Source organism: Melanotaenia boesemani, chromosome 5 (assembly GCF_017639745.1).
Source record: "Melanotaenia boesemani isolate fMelBoe1 chromosome 5, fMelBoe1.pri, whole genome shotgun sequence".
NCBI lineage: Eukaryota > Metazoa > Chordata > Actinopteri > Atheriniformes > Melanotaeniidae > Melanotaenia > Melanotaenia boesemani.
In genome coordinates this window covers 30,433,233-30,448,763 of record NC_055686.1, presented here as the reverse complement: position 1 = coordinate 30,448,763, position 15,531 = coordinate 30,433,233, and the positions used below count along the sequence as shown (strand labels likewise).

Here is a 15,531-nt window from a genome sequence, read left to right as displayed (position 1 = left end):
AATGGTAGGACAAAAGCAAGTATGTGAATAAGTAAACTCATGGCAGAGCCGGTTGGCTACACAAAAACAAGGGTAATATCTGAGCTATTATGTCAAAGATTAATAGAAATTTCTCCCCAGAGTCTTTAAGGGCTTGGATATAGAAACTGTTAGCGATGCATCCGGGAACTTATCAATACGTTGACATGAGGTAACGTCTCACGTGTGCAATATTTACTTGAACATAGGGCTGGGTGATATAGCCTCTCTGATGTTTTCAAACCGGATTCCTGATTTTACTTGATTTTACACACACACACACACACACACACACACACACACACACACACACACACACACACACACACACACACACATTTATATATATATATATAATAAATATATATATTCTGTCCCTTGGACATCTGATGTCTACCCATGTCTATGCATTGTCGCAAATGGTGATAAATCATGATTAATTAATTTGTAAGCTGTGAATTATCTTATTAAATTTTTTTATTATTGTACAGCCCTAATACAGTATATACTGTATATATGAATGAATGACAGCAAAGAAAGTAAATGTCATCATGTCTTGCAGAGATATGCAACACAACTGCATCTGTGATCTGTTTCCATCTAATCCTTATCATGTGGGATTCACTGCGGGAATAATTCCCCTGATGTCGGTCGTCTCTTAATGGGGGTTTGTGGGCTGAAGTTGTCTTCTGCATCTCAAAGAGAGCAGCAGTAGTCTCTGCAGTTATTTGCACAGCTAAACGGCTAACTATACTGTATATCTGTTAGTGCTTTCAGACAAATGTTGTTGTTGAACGAAGGGAGGGCTGAGTCTGCTGATATCTATGGAAGCCCAAGGACAGCATTTGTGGTGCATAGGACAAAAATCCAGATTTTTTAGAAAAGTAGTCAGAAACTGAAAATTTGATTTATCAGTTTTATCAATTAACCGCACTACTTGAACGCTAGAGGTGCAAATCGAATAAGAGCGTGAACACAACAGGTCTGAGGTAAACACAATGGCGGATAGTTTTGAAGACCGTGTCTTGGACCTTTATTTTAACTACCCCTGTTGCACAGTGACAAACACTCGTGCCTTAACAGTTGGCAACAGATTGGAAGCGTTTTGGGGTTTGATGACCCAGAAATACCATATAACTGGTAAACTGACCTTTTCACTATTTCAGAGTCCAAGTGTTGTGTGCTCCCCCTAGTGGTGACCTCCAGTAATGAGCGCTTTGGTCACGGCCAGCTTCCATTATTTGCAGCAAGTGTACACAAACAGAGCAGAACGTTGACGTGTACGCTTGAGTTCACAGCAAGTATATCCCAGCCAGAAAGGGTGAAATTGTATTTTTGCTTTAATTTCTTGGCCCTGGTATTATTGTTATTTTTAACCTGCCACTGTTTCTAAGTTCCCCAACTAGTCTGTTTTCTGCAGTAGCAAACTCACAATAATAACCACATGATGTAAAGAGTTTCAGGAACCGGCCCCGATAGTTCAGATCACTCTCTAGATGATCGTACTGTATATCTGGCTTCTGTTCAGTGTCCTCTGGGGAAAGGAGCCTTTTCTCAGAGTATTTCTGGAGCTACCACACCCACTGCTGCAGTAAAAAGACACATGTACTGTTATTGGCAGAGGGATAGTTAGTAGTTTGGTCTTTATGCGTGAGATGAATGGTAAGCTTTATTGTCTGGTTTTGCTGCTCACAGAATTGGAAATGGTAGGTCTGGAGTACTAAAAAGAAATCTGTCAGGGTCTGCTCACCATCTATAATGTCCCATCTTTTCTGCTTTTCCTGCAGGACAAAAAGTTCAGTTGCATTGACTGAGTCCTTTCACTGTGTGTAGCAGACTATACAAAACGCTGCTTCAGACTATTTTGAGTGTGTGTATGATTTTCTGTTGCTTAAGTTGCAATTATACTCAAAAACTGGCTCACAGCTTGTTTATTTGTGGAGACTGGGGCTGCTGTTAGACTCTCTCTTCCTTTCCTACCTACTCGAAGCTGTTTGCTCTTTGAGCTTTGTGACATGGTGCATTATCCTGCTGGAAGTAGCATCAGAAGATGCTCCACTGTGGTCAGAAAGGGATGGACATGGTCAGCAACAATACTCAGGTAGGCTACGTTGGTACTAAGGAGCCCAAAGTGGGCCAATAAGATGGATGGATCCATGTTTTCATGATGTTTCCACCAGATTCTGAGCCTAGCATCTGAATGTGGAGCTGAAATGGAGACTCATCAGACCAGCAACATTTCTCCATCTTCTATTGTCCAGTGTTGGTGAGCCTGTGTGAATTGTAGCCTCAGTTTCCTGTTCTTAGCTGACAGGAGGCACCCGGTGTGGTCTTCTGCTGCATCCTGGTCCAAACAACTGCTGCTCGCTGGATATTTTCTCTTCTAGAGATGGTTGTGGGTGAAAATCCCAGTAAATACTCAGACCAACAACCATGCCATGTTCAAAGTTCCTTAAATCTCCTTTCTTCCTCATTCTGATGCTAAGTTTGAACTTCAAGTCCTCTTCATGTTTTCATGACTAAATCATGTCAGCTGATAAGAAGTTACTTGAAAAACAGAAACAATATGTTCAAAATAATAAAATGAACTCAGAATTAAATGGCATGATCTGTGGTGCACCTCAGGATTCAGTCCTCAGGCCAAAACCTTTTTGTTTTGTATGTTAATAACGTTAATGTTTCTAAATTGTTTAAATGTATTTTGTTTGCAGACTAAACAAATTTTCCTCTGTCTGGGGGAAAATATTGTATGGGTGTTGGATTTGGTGATTGTTGTGTTACAAGTTGTGGTTTCTGTCTTGGTTATTTTTTAGGAACTCCTGATGATTGTCTGCTTAGTTTACATGTAAAAGCTGTAGGAAATTCTCTGTTGTGTTTCTGTACAGATGTAGCAGCTGGTTGTCTGGTGTTAGGTTGGATTGAAGCTTGTTGCTTCTTTCTACTGGATCTTTGTCTGCAGTTTTTCTACTCCAGCAATATTACATAAATTCCATAATTATAAATAAATAAATAAATAAGATTATCAAGAGGAGCCTTATACCCATACAGCTCATGAACTGTGATGTGTTTAGATAACTTGTGTAAAACAGGGTCAGTTCAACGAAGAATTTTCTTCTCTCTGCTACTTTTCATTCTTGTATTTGGATTTTCTTTTGTTTGTTTCTGTTTTTTTGTCTCATGAATGGATGAAATAAACTAAAATAAAGTGCTGAGACGCTGCCATGTGATTGTCTGATTAGCTGTGTTAACAGCAGCTGAACAGCTGGAGCTGGTAAGTGGACGGCGGGTGTTTGTGCATCTAATCAATTCTTTTTCAAACACAAACCTGCTGCTGGTCGCTCTGTTTGGACAGACTTGCTGAGGACATGCTGGTATATTTGGTTATTGTTGTAAAGGTCTAACCACAACACAAGCCTAGATTTACAGTCAGCATATCACTTCCTGTTTCATACTGAAGTGTAACTGAATCTCCTCACACACAAGTTTTCCCACTACGCTGAGTCTGGTTTCTTTTCTTTGCTTTCATTTTTCACATTTCTAAGCTCAGACGGGGTGAGTCATAGCAGTTTGGCAGGAAAAGCAGTAACATGATCCACGTTTATCCACAACAACATGCAGCAACATTCTGGTCGGTGTGAGAACTCCATCAGAGCTGCTGCATCAACAGATCCACGTTTATTGGGAAAAAAATAATAAACTGCAGACTGAATCAAGAACTTTGACATATTTGTTCGCTAGTTTCAACTGTAGAGAGCTTCTTATGCTTCTACTAAATATACAGCAGTGTGAAATAAAAATAACTGACAGGAAATGATGTTTGAATGAAAATCACACATGCATGAAAAGAGACTCTTATTTCGGCTTGAAGATGTTGCTTCCAGATTGCTCTCACACCAGAGATTTGCCTAACCAATGACCAACCAAGAGCATCGAGGTACTTCAGAGCTGAACAAGACGTTTATTATTCTGTGTTGTTGGGCTTATGCTATAATCCTTCACAAAATGAAAGAATTGCGGCCAAGAGGAGAAAAGAAACTGAAGAGCAACTAATAATAACGTTGGCCCCCAGCTGGGTCTCCTCGGGGCCTTTCATCTGGGCCAGTTCTCCATTTCAGTTAGCCACAAGGCTAACACAAGTAACGTTTATTTTTAGTCGACGTTATCTAAATCAGAGCTTCTCTCCTACCAGTCGGTCTTATTCAAATATTTTTATGTTTCTGATCTAATATAGTTCAAGCTATAAAACAGTTTCTTTTAATTTAGCTTGTATTTGCATGGGAAATGACAAATTTAATGCACATGTGCAGCTCAGACCTCAGAAAGAGTCCATTTAATGAACTATTATCCAGCCTGAGGTCATGTTCGTTGCACTTTGAGACTTCCTGGTTGGCCGATCCAGCCTGGCAGTAGTGAACCATCAGGTTAATATTAAATTATGATTCAGCTTGTGAAGGAAAATGAATCAAATCAATTTGCCAGACATATTTTGCTGGTGAATATCAGAACGTGTGAAACCTGACATAGCTATGAGGTATGCAGATGTAAAGCCAAAAGATCCTCAAACAGAAAAAAGTGAAGGAAGCAAATGTTCGGTTCTGTTGAGCTGACTGAAGTCTTGTGCTAAGTCTCTGTGCAGTCATTCAGTCTTTCTGGTCCAATTTGTTGATGAATAAGTTCACAAAGCACCCTTTTTGATGCAGCTCCATTATAGTCAGGCATCCAGAAGCAGATGGTGTGATTGGCTTAGCTTGTTTTACTTTTTATCTGTCATGCATCTTGTACTCTGCTTCACATGTGACTTTATTCCTTTGATTTCTTCAATTCCCAGAAATGAAAGCATGCAGAATGTACTCAAGCATCTGCATTAGACTTTAAAAAGCTCATTGAGCATATTCTAAGATGTACCTACCCACTCATTTTCTCCCTACCACTCACTGGTGGTGCATAAAGACCTCAACTAGGCGCTGGAGCTTTTAGCGCTCTTCTTTCATTTGCCACCTCCTAACATCCTGTTCGCCCTGCACACGAGTTTCAGGCTGAGAAGAGAAACAGAGCAGCAGCATCTGTGAGAATACTTTCTCTTCCTCCTCTGCAGACAGAAAGGCTCATTACGGAGCTGTACTCTTATCATTTTATAGAGGCTGATTCCTCGCTTCCACACTCCATCTGTCCTCATGTTCACAATCATGGAAAATCTAATTATTACTGTTTAATATAAACTATAACGCAACTCTGCAGAGTCATTATCCTCTTTAACTTCTTTTCTTTTGGTTTTCCAGGCAACCATCAGCCTGCTTTCATAGTTTCTGTACTACTTCCCAACATCAACCAACCAATAAATTAATCAATAAATTATGAAGATAAGAATATAAAATATAAAAGAATATAAAAAGAAATATTCATCTTAGTCTCTCACAGCTATAAACATCGTCCAATGCCCACAGATTTTCTTAAAACTTTAAAAAAAAGACAGTCCAGTCTGCTGAAGATAAAAGTATGGACAAACTGCCGTGTTACTCTCCAAACAAAGAGAAAGAAAAGTGTGTGAGTCTTACTCCAGTTTCTATACAACTAAACCAGAACTAAATTTAAGCTAGGGACCACGAACCTCCGAATTTGTCTCCGCGACCATCAGTACACTACGACATCATCAGATAGAAACACTAAAAGTAAAAGAAACAAAAAGATGGTTTGGGATAACGAAGTGAGTAAATGATGACGGCATCCACCTCTCCTTCAACAGAAACAAAAGGGGAGGGGTTTGGGAGCTTAAGGAATTTATATGGGGTCCCAAGAAGAAGAACCAGGAAGGAGGGGCTATAACCTAAAGTGATTTTTATATATATATTAACACCTGGAACAGATTTTGTGTAACCGGTGTTCAAGCTGTCTCGGTTACACGGAGCCATCAGTCCTTTCATCCTCGATATGGTCGTTGAGTGATAACAGCTGATGATAACTAACTGTCTTAATATACCTGCTAAAATCCAGGTCTGAGTCCAGGACTGGTCCCAGATTTCTGGCTTGGTTGTTAGTTTTGAACTTAGCTGTTTGAATGATGCATTCTGTCCGACTCATTTCCTTTAAAGGCGATAGCTACAACTTTACCTCCTCCCCACCAGTAGGTGTCGTACTCATTCTCATTCGCTCTTGCTCCAACCTTAGATTCTACTAGTTGCCAGGTTTGCCAAAAATCTGTATGGATGAGCTAAAGCTAACCATATTGCAGCAGCGAACGAACATGGACTAACCCGCTACAACACGCCTGTGCCAGTTTACAGTACCGGCTGACTGTTAATGAGCATTAAAAATGTTACAGTAAGGCTGACCGTTAATTAGCATTAGCATTAGCAAAACATATTACTTACCTGTTGAGAAGGAAAGTGGCACCCACGCATGACTTTTAAGCCCCTTTTCATCCTTCAGTATGACCAAAGCTCAAATTCTTCACCTATGTCATGCATGTTGTTTATCTTCACCTGCTTCGTTTTTGGTGCACTTTAATTTGACAAATATAATGGACATCGCTATTGGTCTGGCAACTCTGGAGCTCCGCCTCACGTCTTCAACCTACTAATGCTATTGGCTTAGAATCCTTTAGTGCAGATGTTGGCAACCAAATGTAAATATTTATATATTTTGGACCCGTCAAAATTTATAAAACAATTATTTATATCCTATACCATATTTTTTCTTTCAAATGAATACTTTTACTCTGCACCCCTCTAGACGTTCTTTCGATGTATTATTTTTGAAAAATTGTTTTGATGAAAAAGTTGTAGCTAACACCTTTAATAAAACCAAACTTAAGCTAAATATCAACATATAGCCTGACTTTAAATTTTTAACAAGGACACATCATCTGCATCGTGGCGTTTCTCAGACACGTCTCATGAATGAAATGAAGCAAAGTGTTTTCAGGCTCCCAGAACTCTGCTTCCATGTGAATGAAGCACCTGGATGATAAAAACTTACGTCAATACACCTCAACTGGGCTCTGTGTGAATGGAACCTGTTTATAGTTTATATGAACAGTTATTATAATTTGGACTAATGTGAATAGCTTAAGGACAGGAAGCACCACGCTCCGGTCCGTGATGGAAAAGCAGGATCTAGTGTTGCTAGGGCTGGACCCAAATCTTTCTTTTTTCTTTTTAAAATTTTCTTTTTCATTTTACGGCATTTGGAGGTTTTATTAGAAGAATAAAAGCAGGAAATGTGTGGAAGGACAGGATTTCCAGCTGGACAACAGCCAAAGCAGATCCACTGCTGCATTTTTCAGCCTTTACATCACTAATAACTCGGCTACTGGGTCACCAACGTGACTGCTGTCTGCTACTGTGCATTTTCCTGATCAGACGCTCAGTATTTCATCCATTAAAACGGCCTAAAACCAGACAAATCTAGCCCTGTTGGACGGGATCTGCTGTAAAACGTTAAATCTGACAGGGAATGAGACGAACTTTACAGACTTAACGCTCAATAAAGTGAATATGAAGACAAAAAAGCAGCTATTCCCCCTGCTGGGACATAAATCTCTGAATTATGATGATCTCATGATGAGAGTTTATTTAATAACCAAAGTTTTTCTAATTTATAACCGTACTAAAAGCGGGGAGTTCAAAGAGAATAATAATGGCGCTCTGTAGCTTTATTTCCTCCACGTCTACCTCAAAGAGCATAAATATGTTTTCTTCATTTAATTCTTCAAACAATAAAAACAAGCCACACACTCAGCCAGTTTTACTGGTGGTAATATTCTGCTCTAAGGGACAAAAGAGATTGTATCCCATAATATTACAACAGCCTGCCTTCAACAGCCTGCCTTCAACGACCTGCAGCAGTATTACAGCATTCAGAGGAAAAAAAAATAGCTGCCATATGCTGATGCAACTTCCTGCTATGTCTGCACAAATAATGGCCTAAACTGACTCCTTCAAAAGAGGCTTTTCCCACAATTCCCAAAAACATTAAAGACCGATTCCAGGATGCAACTAGACTTCTGGCAGCAGAATCACCTTTTTATAATGTGACATGTATGACTGATGAGTAATAATCACTGATAATCTTATTATAACAGAATATTCTGCTGGGAAATCTCAGGTCCTGACAGTCCTGGTAGTTCTGCTGATGCTTTGACCCGATGTCTCTTAGAGCTCAGTCCCACAGGGAGACTCATTTCTCTGCTTGAAGAGTTTTAACTAAGATTTGTAGGTGCAGCAGAGATCAAGGTAAAAAACTCTGCAGCCGGTCCACAAAATGTTTAGATCCAGAGGAATTTAATCCACAGCCAGTCTGGTGACATCCATAGATAATATGAATCCATGGCCATGACTTAGCCATAACACTAATGCTACGTTCACAACCTCTTGGGCGTTGCTGTTCTGTGTGCTTGCTGTGCTGAAGGGTAGCCTTTTGAGATAGGGACTTTTTGGTATTTACAGCCTGGTTAACCCTAGCTGTTCGTGGTTCCCTTGGAGACGGCATTATAGTCTTGTTAAGTTGGGCTTACCTTGGTGTCGCACACAGTTTAGGTTTGAGGAGCGCTTCCTTTTGGTGTGTGTTCTGCCGTTTCGTTAACCATTCTGTTATCTTTTGTGTTAAACTTTTGTTTGTCGTGTTGGGCAAGTTTAGGCGATTTGTTGGTGATTGTGCACATTTAGTTTATTGGGACTGCTGCACCTTTTGTTACTTAGTTGTCACGCTGAGTTAGGGGCACACTTTTGTTTGCATAAGGTTTGTATAGTTTACTTAGCAGGTTTTGTGTATGGTTTCTGATTTAACTTTTGTTTATTTCTTTCAGCAGTTCCTCTAACCCCAACACATGGCTAGGTTTGATTTCCTGTTTTACCCCTTATTTATTCCCTTCACAATAAAATGCTGTGTTCTCACTTGAACACCTGTCCACGACTGTCTTTTATGTTGGGCCCCACTCATACCCCTGAAACGGGACGTAACAGTCCCGCAGATTTAAAATGGTCTGAGGCAAAGTGGAAACCTGGATAAAATGTGAACTAGTTTCTGGAAAGCATGGACGGCGTGTCCTGCAGACTAAAGAGGAGAGGGAGCATCCAGCTTGTTATCAGTGGACAGGTGAAAAGCTGCATCTCTGATGGGATGGGGCTGCATTAGTAGGTAACACACTGGTTTAATCTGTTCCTGCTGCCCTGCCGTAAGGTGAATGTGTAGTTCTGTAGAACTTTTGAGGATCTCTATCGTAAGGTTAGCTACAGTTTTCATCTAAATTCCTGTGGAAGATTACATTTTTGCATACTTTTGTACCTCCATTCCAAGTTTCAAAAACAAAAGTCATTAAACTGGTAAACTTGTTTACTCTAAATGTGTCTGCTGATGTTTTCTCTTACTTTCAAATCCAAGTCCAGCGTCTGAAGAGACACCAGTATGATGTCAGAGCAACAAAGTGATGTCTTTGATTTTGTTTGAAATTCCACCAAATCCTGATTAAACTGGAAAATCTTTGTTTTGTTTATGTTCAGTAGTTTGCTATAATACTCTGGTTTTAATACCTGTACTGCCCCTTTAAGATGTCACTCTTTAATGATGTCAGCAACCAGCCAAGCTGCAGGTTACATATCATTTCTGTTTTATTTGTACAGAGGCTGCCAGCTGATAGACTAAGCATTGGAGCATTGGCAAAAACATATTTTAATATAACAATAAGGAATAACATTACATAATAAAAGAATTGGCACATTGCACACACACACACACACACACCCCAGCCCACCACCTTTCAATTCAAATTCTGCACGGGGCCCCATAAAGGCTCAGGATGGCCCTGTCCAGACCTTTCACCCATATAAAACAAAAATCCAGCAACCAAGGTCCAGGACTGTGGAGCAGCTAGAATCCAGCATCAGACCAGAATGGCACAACATTCCTCTCAGAGGAGGGGGTGTTACAGCAATAAACGTGGACCATGCTGCCATCAAATTCAAAATCAATTCATATTTTTCATGAAAGATGTCTCACTTTCAGTATTTAATATCTGCACAGCCGCCACCACAACAGCCATCTGTTCACTTCTAACTCATGATGTGGTGTAAGCCAGTCAGCTGACAACGAAACACAGGCATCCTCATGTGTGTGACACTGCTGCACCATCACATCCACATGACACATTTTTGGGGTAAGTAATAATCCACATTTAGTTAAAAACATGAAAGAAAGTATATCATCATAAAAATGACCCTCACTGCCACTAGCTACAAACAGCACTTTCCTTCTGGAACAATCTTGCCCACAGATGTGCCCAGCAGACTCGTGATATTTACTGTTCCCCCATGCCTTGCTGCCCCATCAGTTTACAAGGCAAGTAAACACAACATCAGCACATAAGGTGGGACAGCGGGGGCTGCACGCCCAACAACAGCCGCATTGTCTAACACTGATTCAGCTTATGTTTTACAGTGTTGTGGGGGCAGAGCGGGAGGAGCTCTGCACATGGTTGATGTGCACCCAGTTTCTTTTTTTTTTAAGGTATTTTGCCAAACTTGTTTTTTTCTTTCCTCTCCTAAAAACCCTGCAGAAGATCCGCCAACGTGGACCCTGAATGATGCATTTTGTAAGCAACGCCGAACTTGCTTGCTGCAGGAAAAAAAAGTAAATCTGCAACCAGAGTTGAGACAACTTCCACACACCTACGCACGAGCTCCGCTGTCACATTCTATAACGTGCCTTCCGTCACTGTTCACACTATAAAAACTAGTATCACAACAGACATGAGCAAATTATCCACAAGCGGAATAAAGTCGATGAGCACCAAGCAGAAGGAAACTTTATTTCCTCGAAAACATATTTTATGAGCCTGTTTTTTTCTTCTCAACAATCATCTTCCATCAAAACAGAGAAGAATGCGGCAGCGGAGCTTCCAGAGACGCTTCATTACAGCTGAAAGCGGGTTTCCAGCAGCTCCGCAGGATGAACCTGAGCCTAGGAAGCGCCGATCAACGGCTGGAGGTTATTATGCGTTTACAGACATGTAAAAACAGAAAACATTTCTTCCTTTTTTATTGTAAAACGGTGGCAAAGTGTTCCCTCCATAACGCTGCAGCGCATCGCAACACACAGTTAGTTTCCTTTAACCCACTAACTGACCAGCCAGGGAGGGTTAGTTACTCACCTAAACTGTTAGTTGATGAATCCATAATCCAAAACTGAAATGGTGTGTAGTCTTAGTCTGCACTAAGGTGTGTTCTCCATGCTGACAGAGGAGTGTCCCACACACGCACACGCACGAGACTTGTGTCAATTTCACAGTTTTGTAAAAAGACCGGAAACCTGTTTTCTTTTCCTTCTTAATAATAAATTACATGTAAATAATTACTCGTTTAATAAGGCACAAAAATGTTCTGAAATGAGATGACAATGTTGAATTAATGTAACTATTGTAAAACAAACAAACTAATAAAAAAGAAAGAAGAAATAAACCCTAAAGCGTCTTCAGGAAGTGATGATAACGGTTAGCTTCTCGCCATCTTTGCTAAGTGGCTAACATTTTATTTTCTCTTGTCTTTGTGGCTCGACTAAATCCGCGTGGGGTAAAAAGTTCCAGAAAACTTCTGTATGAAACTTTTTCTGACTTTATATTTCTCAGCACTGAGTAAGAACATGGCTGTCTGTTTGTGGGTATTTGTCGCCACCAAACGTTGTTCTTGTGAAGCGCACGCGATCAGATGGACGCAACTCTCTTCTAATTGCACGCGCTCTGCGTGGAAGCAGCAAAAGACAAAATAACTTGAATTCTGTTATTTATTAAATTACGTTTCATTTCCGCTTGAAGCCACGTTTTTAAAGCTGCTCCTGTCTGTCACTTTTTGGATTTGACACGTTGCATCCTGTGGTTAAAATAATGAACCTATAGAACAAATCGTTTATACTAAATATTTTGGTAACACTTTACAATACTGGACGCAAAATTTGCTTCGTTACTAGGCAACGCCTTGAGGGCGAATCAGGAAGTAATGGGTAGTTAACCAGTACTTACTGGTGACCACAAAGACCAGGCTTATTAGGGAATTACTTGTTAATTATTTGCTTCGTTACTAGCGAACGCCTTACAGGCGAATCAGGAAGTAATGGGTAGTTAACCAGTACTTACTGGTGACCACAAAGACCAGGCTTATTAGGGAATTACTTGTTAATTATTTGCTTCGTTACTAGCGAACGCCTTACAGGCGAATCAGGAAGTAATGGGTAGTTAACCAGTACTTACTGGACCCACAAAGACCAGGGTTATTAGGGAATTACTGGTTAATTATTTGCTTCGTTACTAGCGAACGCCTTACAGGCGAATCAGGAAGTAATGGGTAGTTGACCAGTACTGACTGGACCCACAAAGACCAGGCTTATTAGGGAATTACTGGTTAATTATTTGCTTCGTTACTCGCGATCGCCATACTGGCGAATCAGGAAGTAATGGGTAGTTAACCAGTACTTACTGGTACCCACAAAGACCAGGCTTATTAGGGAATTACTGGTTAATTATTTGCTTCTTTACTAGCAAACACCTTACTGGCGAATCAGGAAGTAATGGGTAGTTAACCAGTACTTACTGGTACCCACAAAAACCAGGCTTATTAAGGAACAAAAGAGAAATTCTTCATGTGAATACTGGATTACTCTGACTCGTTGAGTGAACAGCTAGTCAAAAACCTGTTTCCTGGTGGTTTTAGAAGCCTTTGTAAGGATGAAAAGCAGTTTTATTTATTTATTCTTGTACTGCTGTGTCATCTTACCTTTACTTGTTCATCACTTACTAAGTAATAAGTCATTACTTAATCATTGACTGGTCATTATCTGTTATATTGTTTACTTCATATAAAAGTCAAACATCATACCAAGTACTTACCAGGGAACGCATCATTAACTAAGCAGTACCTGACCAGTAGCTACTACTTTTGTGGACATTATTGTAAAGTCAAACATCATACCAAGTACTTACTGAGGAACGAAGCATTAACTAATCAGTACCTGAACAGTACCTACTAATTTTGTGGACATTATTGTAAAGTCAAACATCATACCAAGTACTTACTGAGGAACGAAGCATTAACTAAACAGTACCTGACCAGTACCTACTACTTTTGTGGACATTATTGTAAAGTCAAACATCATACCAAGTACTTACTGAGGAACGAAGCATTAACTAATCAGTACCTGAACAGTACCTACTAATTTTGTGGACATTATTGTAAAGTCAAACCTCATACCAAGTACTTACTGAGGAACGAAGCATTAACTAAACAGTACCTGACCAGTAGCTACTACTTTTGTGGACATTATTGTAAAGTCAAACCTCATACCAAGTACTTACTGAGGAACGAAGCATTAACTAATCAGTACCTGAACAGTACCTACTAATTTTGTGGACATTATTGTAAAGTCAAACCTCATACCAAGTACTTACTGAGGAACGAAGCAATAACTAATCAGTACCTGAACAGTACCTACTAATTTTGTGGACATTATTGTAAAGTCAAACATCATACCAAGTACTTACTGAGGAACGAAGCATTAACTAATCATTACCTGAACAGTACCTACTAGTTTTGTGGCATTTTTTCTATACTGAAAATAACAGTTTGATCTCTTTAGGCTTTATGCATATAGCTATCTAACATGTGCAAACCATTCAAAATTGATAACAACTGCAGAAGAGACAGTATTTATTACACAAAATGTACCTTAAAGTTAGACACACACACACATGCAAGCATTTCCCCCAATAAATGGAAACTATCGTTTCCATATATTTTAAACTTTGTACTGTTTGCATATCTCGTGAAGCATATGTCCAAGTGCACCGTTCTTGTGAGATTTGGCCACCCAATGTGTCCACTCTATTGAGGCAAGCTGTTTCTTCAAGGTGTTCTCTGTTCGATTGCCAGGCAGTCTCCAGACCTGGGATTTGTAGGTAGACCACTCACAGTCAATGTTCTTTGTAGGGGCACCTGTTTCTGCGTTTACAAATGACCGGCTGTGGTTTACTGAATAGTGAACATATCCACTATTAGCCAGTGCCGTCATATAAACCCTCCATTGATCTGAGATGATAGTGGTCCCTTGGCAATCATAACACCTTATGACTGGGATCAAGTGCCACCAGGACTGTTTTCTGACTAGCCTCAGAATGGGCCGCCTTCTCATGCCTTTAATGCCTAGCATTCCAAAGACCCATGTTCACCTCCTCCAGATTCGTCCAAATCTTCCCGACCATACTGTTCAAAATAAGAAAACATGGTAGTAAAAGTAAGTTTAATATTGTCCACAAATTCACAAAGTTCTTTGTATTTACTTGTAAAAACACACAGAAATATCACATAATTAGATATACTATTAGATCATTTAATTGGCTGTGTAAATATCAAGTTAAAAAGTACAAAAACAATGTATAAAAAAATCACTTATAAACATCTTTACAAGATATTATCATTCCACTTTTAGATCACAAAACCAAAGTGTGGTCACATTTTTTCTTTTAAATGAAGAAAAAGTTGTCAAATTACACTGATTTGCAACGACATTAAAACATGACATCCGAAATAACATTATCTGGTTACAATAGTGTTGAGGAATCTGACCTCTGATGCTGATTTTTTGCCTAATTGACCACTGCAGGGCTTCGGTCTGAAGGCACTTAAGCTATCAGTAAAGTGTGTGTATAAGTCTTGTAAATTAAATACAGTGTCCTAAAGAAACACTTCATGGTAAATAAAATACTGCTGCTATAACACTTAAACATATAGCATGCACATGTTAGCTTAAAGTAATCTGAAGTTAACAGTCATACGGTTAGCTAAACGATCCTAAATCGCGATCATGCTAACGGGCAGAAATGGGCATTTTAAAGAGTGCAAACATACACAGGAGCGGGACAACACTAGCAGAAAGAGTAAGTTACATTTAAACATTAATCTTGTCTCAGAATAAACACAACTTACATCGTCAGTCACCGCTGTACCGCTGGAAACATGTCGAAGGTAGAACGTGAAGAAAAGGAAGAGGAAGTGCATAAGCCGTCTTCAAAATAAAATGCCTACTTCAAATTAAAGGTATGAATACGTGAACATTTATAATTGGAAGAATTCATAACAAATTGCATAAAGCTGTTTAATACTTTAAGCAATAAGATTTTTTTTAAGATCTTTACTTACTTTTACTACCATGTTTTCTTATTTTGAACAGTATGGTCGGGGAAGATTTGGACGAATCTGGAGGACGCGAACATGGGTCTTTGGAATGCTAGGCATTAAAGGCATGAGAAGGCGGCCCATTCTGAGGCTAGTCAGAAAACAGTCCTGGTGGCACTTGATCCCAGTCATAAGGTGTTATGATTGCCAAGGGACCACTATCATCTCAGATCAATGGAGGGTTTATATGACGGCACTGGCTAATAGTGGATATGTTCACTATTCAGTAAACCACAGCCGGTCATTTGTAAACGCAGAAACAGGTGCCCCTACAAAGAACATTGACTGTGAGTGGTCTACC

General features: G+C 39.7%; 1 protein-coding gene across 2 annotated transcripts in view; it reads right to left on the bottom strand.

The window, feature by feature from the left end:
* Window positions 1-11,560, bottom strand: part of eml3 (EMAP like 3) — a 45,840-nt gene extending 34,280 nt beyond the window's left edge. The window contains exon 1 of one of the 2 annotated variants that reach the window (XM_041986521.1): window positions 11,162-11,560. In XM_041986521.1, the coding sequence (XP_041842455.1) occupies window positions 11,162-11,186 (25 nt within the window). In that variant the 5' untranslated portion in view covers window positions 11,187-11,560. The remainder of the gene's footprint in view (window positions 1-11,161) is intronic. The other variant, XM_041986522.1, reaches the window with a different exon arrangement.
* Window positions 11,561-15,531: the final 3,971 nt, after the last annotated feature.